The sequence below is a fragment of the Octodon degus genome, unplaced genomic scaffold (genome assembly GCF_000260255.1).
Source record: "Octodon degus isolate 3935 unplaced genomic scaffold, OctDeg1.0 scaffold00007, whole genome shotgun sequence".
Taxonomy (NCBI): Eukaryota; Metazoa; Chordata; class Mammalia; order Rodentia; family Octodontidae; genus Octodon; species Octodon degus.
The window spans coordinates 1036511-1048871 of record NW_004524583.1 but is presented as its reverse complement, the minus strand read 5'-3'; the positions used below and the strand labels follow the sequence as shown (position 1 = coordinate 1048871).

Sequence of the window (12361 nt, the reverse complement as noted above, 5' to 3'; positions counted from 1 at the left end):
CCCCTCCTCCCCCTCTCTCTGCAGCTAAGCAAGGTATTTCTGAAATGTGTGTTATCTGTAGGAGGCTCGACTGAGGAATGTCAGCACAGGGAAGTTTTAGAAGTTCCCCTCCCTCCTCTCCGTGGTTTCAGTTCACCTGGAAAGATAAGGCTCACCTCTGTTTGTGTTTAAACATGAAACCAGACAAGACAGTCAGCAGCAGCAGCAGCAGCAGCTCCAGGAGGTTACATAAGGGACGGGTAGCAAGGAGGGCTTGACCTAGTTCTCAAAGGATGGCAAGGCATCAGACCAGACATTTTGAACCTTGTCAAGTGATTGATTCACCTTGGGAAGTTAGAAGTGACGAGCCAGGGTCTGGTCACTGTGTGGAGGTAGGGCCAGGAATGTGTCCATTCAGATCCCTCAGTTGAGTCGGGTGTGTAGCCAGGCTGGGGTCCCCTGAAGAAGTGGGAAATGTCATCCTTGTGTGGACCGACAAATTTCTTTTCTGATTGCCGCAACCAAAATAAGGACAAGAGAGAAAGTGAGCAAGGTGCCAATTCAGGCGTGTCTGCTGCCACTCTGTGGGACAGGAGAACATGCCTAGTGAACTGAGTAGTGATTCTGCCCCTAGTCTGAGCACCTAATGTTTGTTCAGCAGATGTTTTTTGTACATAATCTCTGGGTTTTACGAGGGACCTGTGGGCTAAATTATTTATCCATAGATTGTCGTTGGCTTTGCATGATTTGGAAGGATGTTTTTTGACTTTATAAATACACCTTCACTACAAGTCCTACTTAAATTTAGACTCGATCTTTTCTGGGGCCAGTGTCACTGTCTTGTGCGGCTGGGCAGTGGCCACCAAGCACAGCTTGCACTCAGCCCTGTGTCTGTGAGTGTCAGCTGATAACGTGCAGTGCGCTGTGTTGCTAAGTTGTGATGATTGCTAAGTTAGATGTAACAACCACATTTTCAATTTATTTTTATTCTTTAAAGACAAATATGTGTTACTCAAAAGATAATATTTATTTATATGTATTTAGTACAGGGTCTACTGGGTCTCATATACAGGTCGGGCTTGTAGTGATTCTCCTGTTTTCAGCCTCCCAAGTGCTGGGATTACAGGTGCATGCCACCACACCCAGTTTCAAAAGATAATATTTAAAAAGAGGTGAATTCTAATGAAATAAAACTTTATGAGTTATCCACCCTACAGTAAAAAGTAGAAGTGGATACCATTTGTGACACATGAATTCCAACTCAAAATTTTTTTTTTTTTTTACATGAGTTAAACCAGGAGGGAAGGTTTATTTGCCTTTCCGGGCCTTGATTTTCCTCAGATAGAACTCCAGCTCTTTGCCCTCTAGCACATAGCCATCTGCTTGGCCACACTGGCCTGGTCTTGATGCAGTACAGGCAAGAAGCTTGCCCTGCTGGAACTGCTCCTCCAGAAGACTGCTGATCTTGACGTTCTTTTTCCTTTCATCATACTTCTTTTGAATTTTCTTTGATCGTTTTTTGTTTAAAATCACCTCCTTCTCAGGAGTCAGCTTGGCCCCTTTTTTTCGGCCCAGGGGCAGTGCATAGTGGGATTCGTACCACTGTCGGTACGGCATGCTGTCAGTGAGCACAATGCAGTTCTTCACCAAAGTCTTGGTGTGGACCAGCCCGTTATTGGATGCATTGTATTATTATTATTATTTTTTTTTTTTGCAGAACCAGGGATTGAACTCAGGCCTTTGCGCTTGCAAAGGAAGTGCTTATTCCACTAAGCCATCTCCCCGGCCCCTGGATGCATTGTAAACAACATCAATGATCCTTGTTTTTCGAGTACAACACTCAGAGCCCCAGGAGAAGTTTCCCACATCTAGCCGCAGGGCTCGGTACTTCTTGTTGCCTCCTCGAACTCGGGCTGTGTGTATGCGGCGGGCACCAATCTTAGTGTTGGCAGCAGGGCGCCCCAACTCATACTTCCACTTCTTGTGATAGGGCTTTCTTTTGCCCCCGGTCTTGCGGCGCTTGTGCCAATTGTCCTGAGAGATGCCCATTGCTCGGCGCCGGCTGGAAAGAGCCAACTCAAAATTTCTGAGTAAAGCTGTAATCATTTAACTTTTGCTAATAAGGCAATCAGTTTGTTCAGAAAGCAACAGCACACACATGCTCCACTCAGAGGAGGTGCCACGACTTTCAGTTCAGCCTGAGTAAGTACTCAAGGTTTGTGCTTTGAGACTTAACATTAATTTGAAATAAGAATTCAATTTGAGTCACCATTATTGTAACGTTTATCTACCATAATTAGTCTGTCTTTTTTTCTTTCTTTCTTTCCTCCCCCCCCCCTCCCCTTTCTTTTTTTGTAGTACTGGGAATCCAGGCACTTGTGCCACGGAGCTATATCTCTAACCCCCACAATTTTTTTTTTTAGAATAATTAGATCAGTGCTTATTGTGATTTTATAGAGTTCTCAAATTGTACTACTACATGGTAGTCTCAAAAATATTCAAGACCTCAGTTTGTTTTTTCCCTTCAATGTAATCTATAGTGTTAATGAACATTACATTAACTGTGGCTTTCTTCTAAAATTATTTATTACAATATAGATCACACTTTATTCCATAATTCTGATAAAGAATCTGTCCTTTTGGGGAATAGGACAAGAATTTAGGATGATTTAGTCCTTGGAAGATCTTAGTGGCAGTCATTCACTAGAGTCAGTCACAACTGGAGTGACAAGCACCCAGAAATTGTTACTAGCATTGACCAAGTTTCTGGTTTTTAGCTTTTGTTTTTATTTTTTGATGGTTATTGCTTTACTTAGCAATATCTGAACTTAATACACAAGAACATCTCCATTAAGCCTAATGTCAACTATTACAGAATTTATGCAGAGGATAGACTCATAGAGGTTATAAAGCTGACATCTTAAGTAACTCATCCTTGAAATGGGTGCAGGATTTTTATAGAGGATATACAGTAACATTTTGTTCAAAAAATAAATGGTCCTACTTTTGAAGGTGTTCCCATTCTTCACTAGGAAACTGAGCAGCTTAACACTTGCTATAAAGACAACTACTCCTGAACAAAAATTTGAAGGAAACCAATAAAGAACATACTTTTTTTTCAGTCAACAATAAATAAAAATACAGTAAGTGTTCAAGTAGGGCACGTAGTTTAAGAACTACACATGACTGTTCGGCACTCGTCATCTCTTAAAGGCTGTCTGGGGTATTTTCAATTTAGAATGGGTTTCCTGGGATGTAACTCATCATATGTTGTGGAGCATCTGTATTTTAAAATTGAGGATGTTGGGTCCTGTGGGTTTCAGTAGGCTACTCAAAGTACCTCAGCCTTTAAGGGTATACCTTGGAATGGAATCCAGGTGTTTGAGATTCAGAAACATACTTTTTTCTCCATGATATTTCCTCATTTCTCCTGTAGGAATCCCCTCACAGGCTGTAAGAAGGTGAAGAGTCAGAGCCATGTAGGGGCAGGCAAAGGCACTGTGGGTGGGGACTCTTCAGGCAGCCAGGCGCATCCATGATGTGGAACTCCACACAGTGATGCAGAGAAGTTGTGCGAGAGAGGGAGAGTGTGGGGGCTTTGAGGTGACACCTCAGGGATTAGTCCTGACTAGCCTCTAAAGGGTGACTTGGAAATGGGCTAATATATACCTTGGAGAGTTGCTGGGGTTAAATGAAACCACACTGGTGCTTGGTAAACCGAAGCAGCGGTAGTCATTTTCTTTGGCCCTGCGAACGCTCTGCCTCATGATGCACACTGAAGCTCATTTGCGGCTCATCTGTGCACCTTGGATCTGTGCATCCATCCCTTCCACTTTCTTTTCCAGATCTCTTCTTACTTAGAATTAAGAGCACAACAGTAGTCTTTTAACATTTTCTTGGTATGTCCAGTTCAAAGTACAGTTTTTTTTTTTTTTTTTTTTTTTTTTGGTGGGGGTACTGGGGAGATAGTTCTGTGGTCTAAGCACCTGCCTGGAAAGTGCAAGGACTCAGGATTTGATCCCCAGTATGACATGCTGTGCCGCCCCCAGAACACTGGGCACACCCAGCTGGCCACCAAAGCCAGGCATGGTGATGCACACCTGTAATTCCAGCACTGGGGAGGCTCAGACAGGAGGATCACTATGAGTCCAACCTGCATAGTGAGACACTGTATCAAATAAGTAAATAAATAAACATCAAAGTACACATTTTTCTCTCAATGTTCAGCTTAGCTCCTGTGTTCCCAAACCTTCAGCATGTCACCAGTATACACCAAAGTGAGTCTGACTTCTCCAGCAGTAGTCCGACCTCTGGAGGATGACCCATGCCTGCACTCTCTCTACTCACAGCTTTCATTATTTGCCTCAGACACCCTTCTTATCCTCAGACTCCACTGTTTGCTGGTTCTGTTTTGAAGAGACCCCATGCATGCTCTTTACTGGGTTTTGAATACCTTTGAAAGCCCATCTTTTGTACAGAAAGATAAACACTGCTTATTCTCACTTATATGTAGAAGCTAAAGAATTGATGTCATAGAAGTAGCCTAGTGATTTTCAGAGTCTGGAAAAGGTGTAGTGGAGGCAGGAAGGGAGAGGGGTTGGATAAGACACATAGGAATGCAGTTGGAGAGGGGAAATTGCTTCTGTGTTCTCAGGCACCATAGGGCATCTGTGGTTGATGACAATTAATAGTATATTTCGAGATAATGGAGAAAACTTTGAATGTTTCTAACATAAAGAATGGTAAATGTTTGATATACACATTGTATACTGGTAATGAAATAACAACTGAACCTCATAACGATGTACAATTATGTGTCAATTAAAAATAACACATGTGCCACCCCAGAAAGAATGGCTATCATAAAGAAATCACCCAACAACAAATGTTGGACAGGCTGTGGGGAAAAAGGAACCCTTCTCCACTGCTGGTGGGAATGTAGACTGGTGCAACCGGTATGGAAATCAGTGTGGAGACTCCTTAGAAAAGTTGGACTGGAAATCCCTTTTAAACCAGCTATTCCTCTACTGGGAATTTTCCCAGGGGATCTGAAAACATCATATCATAGATATATGTGTGCTTATGTTTACAGCAGCACAATTTGTGATAGCCAAATCTTGGAAACAACCAAGATGCCCATCACCTGAGGAATGGTTGAAAAAGATGTGGTATTTTTACACAATGGAGTATTATTCAGCTATAAAGAATGATAAATTCGAAGCCTTTATATTGAAATGGATGCCACTTGCACATATACTCATAAGTGAAATAGACCAGACACATATGTTTAAATGTCATATAGTTTCCCTAATATAAGAACTCAAAAGAAGAAATACAAATAGAAAGGTATAATACAAGTAAAAGGAAATCAGGATCTCAAGGACTAATCAAGAGAGGGAAAGGAGAAGAGCTAGGAAATATGACAATGTCAAGCCATACAGTTATATGTAAAAGATGAGCAAGGCAATGATCCTGAGAATCTTCAGAAGATTTTTGAATCTAGCAGTTAATTGGAAAGATTCTCACCCTGACTAACTATATATACTGATACCTGTGAACTAAGCTACTGCACTGAAGATGGTAATCTGTAATAGTAGTTTCATGTTTGGAGTGGGTGTCATTCTGGTCTTCTGAATATAGGCTGCTTGTCATGACATGCCAGTTGCTGCTGTGCTGTCTCTCAGGTAGATGATTGTTCTAAAAGAAGGGCGTGGTGAATGAAGGCAAGAGACAGGAAAAGGAATGTTGTGGGACTGTCCTGCTTCAAGATTGTATATGGTTAGATTTTTGGACTTATGTGTAAACATAAGAATTATATAATTCTTTATGCCTATTTTTAAAAATATATTCTAATTTTTAAATGTTTTTTCATCATATTCTGTAGGTACTTAAAGTTCAACATATCAAAACTTGATGAAAAATACCTGTTCCATGTTATGCCTAAGATGTTTGATATTCAGACAGATAGTGAGGTTAAGCTTAACAGCCTAGGTTGTATGGTAATAATAATAAACTTCTCTTCTGGAGGGTTAACAATCTAAGTTTGCAGACCAAAATTAGAGAAAAAGGAGGGCCACAAGGAAAGCCAACATTTTGGCCCTAGCCTTCCAAGGTCAATTAAGACTCAAGACATATGAGAACTTGTACTGTAACATCATGTAACTTGGTAATGTCCCAAAGGAGATTATGGGGCCAAAGAGGAAAGTGATCGATGATGTAGAATGTGCCTAAGGAGAGTAATATGGAGATAAAACATTCTCTCAGGCTTTCACAGAGAGCACATTGGCCAAGCAATGGCCATGACTCATCCATATGGCTGACACTGACAATGGTTCTACATCTGAGGTACGGGATCTCAGGATAAATCTTGAGGAGATTTCACTGACCTTATCAGACCCAAAAGCTACAACTCTTGTTGCATAGGTCCTGTTTTACTTTGGTCTTAACCATCCAGCAGAAAAGTATAAAAATGAAATATAAGAAATAAAGCCATGCTGTTATGTTGGGCTGTAGGGGACTCAGGTCAACAATTTCTGACATTGCCAGTGAAGTGGAAGAACCAATACTATTATGGACCACTGAACTCTTTTAGAATATTATACTGAGTTAACACACCTATAATATTCAAATAATGGAACGTAGCAAAAAAAGGGGATACAGATGAATGTCCATTTTGTATCTGTGTATTCAAAATGGTTAGGATAGATATATAGTTACATTCTCTTAATGAATAGAGGGATTTGTTCTAATGGTGTTTGTAAATAGGATATCATGTCCACATCTTGTACAGCAATTAACCACTAGAAAGAATGTAAGCAATGTGTTAATTATTGAATCTGTCCTACCAATTTGGTTTAAAACTGTCTCATTGCTATTTGTCTCTCAATAAAATTATGGAAAAAAATAAATAACAAAAAAAACACACATATTCTTCTGTAAACTATAAAGAAAAGTTTGTCTTTCAGAATCCTGCCTGTCCTTTCTACCTCAGAGCCCACAAAGCACTTTGATGTTAACTTTTTTGTGAGATTCCATTCTTCCCAATAGCTCCTTCTGTACACTTGATGTAGAAGTAAGTATCCCCTTGAGGTCAGGACTCTGCTGCCTTCATTTCTGTATCACTGACACCCTTGAAGGGGTTCAAGAACATTTATGAAGACCACATGACTTTTCCTTTGCTTTCTAGGTGAAGGAGGCAAATCCCTGGAGCTCCTGTAATAAGACTGTGGGTGCAAGGTGTAAACTGTGGATGGTCATCACTTCCATTTTCCTGGGTTTCATTGTAGTAATCATCATAGGCTTATGTCTCACTGGAGGTAAGAGGATTTTCATGTGACTAAGGCAACACATGTTAAGAACTTGTTTAATGCTTGTGACTTGCTTTGAAATGGAACCTACCCCTTGCTATTTCATTGTTTGTAACATAAATAGTGTGACTTGTGGAAGGATCACCTGGCCAGCTCTCCCTGAAAGAAGAGCATTTGGCCCTGTGTTGATAGTTACAGAGCTGACTAGGATGTTTCCTTATCCCCACAATTGGCCTTAAGCAGTGTAAGTGGGTCTAGCTGTGGTGCTGGTGTGTAGATTTTAAAGCAGTGTGACAGGTCAATGATACCCCACCTGGAGCTCCCAAGTAGTGTGTGTGAGCTAGGCTGAGAGACTCCATGTGGTCCACTGAGAGTGAGCCTCAAGAAAAGAGGCTGTGACATCTCAGGGCATGAAAGTTGCACATCAGAACTGAAGCCCTGACCGCAGAATACTAGATACTGCTCAAACCTGTGATATGTATCTGCATCTCTTTCTCTCTGCATATTGCAGAGGAGGTGATTTCAGGCCTCCTACCTCGCCCAGCTCACAGCAGTGACGTACTTCCCTCCATTCTCCTTCTCACTCATCCCTGAGCCACTCCCCTCTTCATGAATTAATAAAACCTGGGCTGGCCCTGGGTTGAGGCCTTTGTTTCAGTTAGCTGTTCTGACTGAATTTAGGGCCCCTTGGCTCCTGAAAACTACAAATATGCCTTAGTATGTTTATTCTCACCATGAGTTGCACAGGATGTGGTAGATTGGAATTAATTTATGAGAATTCCAATAACTTCCATGAGATTACAAATGTAGACTTTTCTCTTGGAATCTTGGAACTGTTAAGACTCTGTGATGACTGAGCAGTGAAGAAAATTCTGTTATTGTTGGCCAAGAATAGGAGAATCAGGAGATAGACTCCCCAAATCAACTTAGCATCTGTTTGGGATCATGCAGACATAAGGTAAAAGAAATGGACAGTGGCAGACTGACTAATAAAGATGAAGACAATCACATCTTTTCTGAGAATGAGCAGAGTTTTTGCTGGGAATTCAGGTTGCACCTCTCCTCTTTTGTGGTTCTTTCCCATTATTGTCCTGGCAACTGTCAATTGTCAATGCACTAGGGAGTGTGTCACGAAGCATGAAGATTAAATTATGGTGAAGCTGGAGGTTGTCTGGCACCACTCTGGATCCAGTCACTTTAGATTCACCCATCTAAAGAAGTACCTGTGGCTTTTGAAAATGCTTAGCTCTCAAAGATAAACAAGATTAGGATGAGGTCAAAATTAAGTAGGTCACCTGGGCAGTATAAGCCTAGGGTAAGAGAACTAATTGAAAGTAATTGAAAGCTTAATTGAACTAATTGAAAACTGGTTTGGAATATGTTGTGCAGATAAGACTTTTTTGTTTGTTGTTTGTTTAATAAATTGTAGCAGTATGAAGACCATATTTTATGTTAAATTTTGTTCATTGGAGATTAAAGTGATTTAAAATTTTTTTAAAATAAATAAACACTGATATATATTTTATTATATCTTAGGCTATCCTCATTTGAATTTTTTCTTTTTACAGTTTGTTCAGTGAAAGTAGCTATCAAGTTTCTCTGGTATATTTTACATACAAATGATAAAATAGTGGGTAATATATTTATTTGAGGTTTAGAAAAGTTTATAGACCATGTCTCTGCAAGTTGTCACTATTTAAATGTATTTTAGAAAGTTTTATTATATTTTATTGTATGTGAATATAAAATATATGTTATTTATTTTATTTAAAATAATACATGTTCAAGGGCCAGTGAGATAGCTCAGCGGGCTAAAGACCTGCGTTGGCAAGTGCACGGACCAGGGTTCAATCTCTGGTACTGCATGCTGTCTGGCCCCACCTGAGGGGCATGCTGAGCCAGCAACTGAGTCCAGGAATGGTGGTTCATGCCTGTAATCCCAGCTCTGGGGAGGATGAAAACAGGAGGAGCACTATGAGTCCAAGCTATGTAATGAGACCCTGTAACAAATACATAGATAAAAAAATACATGTTTAATTATCCATACAATGCATTCGTATTGTTAATAGATTATTATATGTTCTTTTAGTCTTGCTTTTTTATTTTTTTGTCCTTTGAGACAGGGTATTACCATGCAGTGTAGGCTGGTCTTGAGCTTACTTTGTAGCTCAGGCTGGTCTTGAACTTGCAATGATCCTCCTGCTTCAGCCTTTCTGAGTACTTGAACAGGAAAACTTTGATGACATCAGTCAACATCAACATATGAGTTTCTAGGCACATGCTAAATCTGTTCACTTACTGGGGCCTAGTTTTGGTGGGATATATGAGTTTTTGAGGTCACTGGATGGTTTTAAGTAAGACCCTGCATACTCTATCGTGCTGAGGAGGGTAGTTGGGGTGATCATTGACGCTTTCCATATCAAATCCCACAAATGGGAGTTGGTGCAAAATTCCTGAGAGGTGACTGACTTATCTACTTGGTAGTGTCTGGGGCTTATCACAGAACAGAGGTAGTGGTTCAGACTCTAAGATTCTAAAACACAAGGCCCAAGATCTAGCTTCCCTTCTCAGTCATCTGCCCTCAGTTTGCAAAGAGCAATCTCTAGAGACTGGAATTTCATTTTCTGCAGTAGTTTTTCTGGAGACATGAACGGTTATGTGGCTCAATTCAAGGAAGAATTTTTATACTTATAGGGAAAATTTTAATTTTAATTTGATTATAAATTTGTATTTTTATATATGTTAATGCTGTAAGAGAGATTAAGCTTTTTTTTTTTTTTTTTTTTATCCAGGAAATACCTTTATCTCACTTGGCATGTCAGCCATTAGGTGTTTGGGCTGAGGGAGGAGTCCTGGTAACTACACAGAAGGCTTCAAATTCAAAGATAATATGTGTTTTCTTAGCTATAAGCTTAAAATTTTGTTATATTTTATTCTAGTCCTTCTCTTACTTGGCATTTTAAAATAATTTAAGATCAGGGTTTTTATATTCTTCTAGCCTATTTTTAGAATTTTAAATTATATTGAGATCATTTTGCCAGATCTATAAAAATGCAGGGAAGAAATTTTGTGGTTGGGGAGGAACATATAATATATTGTAAAATAATACTTTGTAAAAAAGTGTGGGACAAGGGTCACCTCTTTTATGGTCCCTGACTTAACCAGAGCAGCTCTGTAGTCAACTTCTCAAATGGCAAACTGCTAATAATCAACCATTACTTAAATGCCAAGGCCATTGATATGAATCAACTGTTTGTACAGCTCACACCTACTGTTTAGAAAGTATTGTTTTCTGGGAAAATGGTAGTGTTCTGAGAGTCAAGGGCTATACTTACCATTGCCTAGATTCATTTGGAACCTGAGGCTCCTCAGAAACTGCAGTTGCTACTCATCCTTTTGCTTTCCCTCCTCCAAACCCCCTCGGTCTCCTTTCTCAAAGCCTCCAGACTAGTTTGGAAGCAGAGTTTGGAGGTAGTGATTATGCCATTGGATTGAATACAGCACAGGACAGTAAATACATACTAGAATGGAAAAGATAGCTAGTTGAGGAAGACAGTAGGAGAACTAGGGCAGAGTGCCTAGTAGTGTATTGTCACCAACATTATTAACATTTGTGAGCATGTGGTGAGACTTACAATGGTCTAAATTGTAGTTGATATTAATGTTGTTGCTGATTTCTACAGATTGTGCATCCCTTGTTTCCTACAACTGGGATGGTCTTGCCCACACCTCTGCCCTGGCTGTGGTTGGGTTGATGGCAGATTCAGGGCCATGACTTAGCTTCAGGCATTGAGTGTGAGCTAGAAAAAAGGTCAGTAGTCTAGAAAAATGTGACACTGAGTTTTATTTAAATGACCAATTTTATAGGGGAGCCCAGGTAATTCTGTTGAAAGTGGAGGTTTGATTTTTGTCCCAAATTTATAATAAAAAAAGGTATTAATATATTCTCTCCTGTCTGAGGAACTATAAATTCTTTGATATAAAGGGTAATGCAAAAAGAAAAAAGGGTTTCTATTGTTCAAAGTCATTTTACTTTATAGATAATTTGGAGAAGTGCTCAGTTAAGTGTCCTCAAAGATTTTCCTTCTTTCACTATTTCACCCCAGTCAGGGGGGGAGAGCTCTTGAGTAATACCTTATTCATAAAAGCTTGACAGGTAGGTGGTTGCTTGAAAGTATAATGTAAAGTTACAACCTCTGAGACCATCATGTGATATTCCCGAGCACTGCAGATGCCTTCCTGATTCTTTCAATTTCTTGATTTCTGGGCCCTTCAGTGAGAAGGCATGCTGTACTTTGTAAGTGGCAAGGTGTTGGCCAACAGTTTTCTCAGGGCAATATTCCCTGGTGTAAGGTGACTCATGGGGAAATCTTAGTCAGATAGTGTTAGTATGCTATAAACTCCTAGGTCCTCCAGAGCAGTGACATAATAGTAATTGTGCAGACCCACTACATTTTTGTTTCTTTACATTTTTATCTTTCCTTAAAACCTCATAATACCAGCCAGGTAGCTCAGGGGATTAAAGTGCCTGCTTAGGTGCTGGGGTTCAATCCTCCAGCATGTGGTGCCGGCCCCACCCACAGGGCATGCTAAGATTGTGATTGAGACTGGGCATGGTGGCACATGCCTGTAATCCCAGTGCGTGATGAAGCTGAAAATAGGAGCATCACTACAAGTCTGATCTGCATAATGAGACCCTGTAGACCCTATACTAAATACATTAAAAACAAAACAAAACAAAGCTCATATTATTGTTGTTGTCGTTTATTTGAACTAAGAAAAAGTTTTCATGATAGCAAAGAAGTACTAAGAGTAAAACATAAGATTAATACTGGAATGGCAAATAAATGACCAGCATTTCTAACCGTTTGAGGACAGGATATCGCACAAAGTTCTAGTGTGTTGTGGACACGCATAATGACCATGACAGTTACTGGTGGCCAGGTGTCACTCGTGGGACAGGTATTTCTTTGAAATCCACTCTGTAAACTCAGATGGAATCATGACCCATAGGGTGGAAGAGAAGTCCATTTGTAGAGTGTGCTGATGGAAATATTTTGCTGCTGAACACAAAA

General features: G+C 40.1%; 1 protein-coding gene across 1 annotated transcript in view; it reads left to right on the top strand.

Moving 5' to 3' along the window:
- Positions 1-12361, top strand: part of CUNH3orf52 (chromosome unknown C3orf52 homolog) — a 66135-nt gene that overhangs the window by 4825 nt on the left and 48949 nt on the right. Inside the window, exon 2 of the mRNA XM_023701248.1 lies at positions 7166-7295. Coding sequence (XP_023557016.1) covers positions 7166-7295 — 130 coding nt within the window. The remainder of the gene's footprint in view (positions 1-7165; positions 7296-12361) is intronic.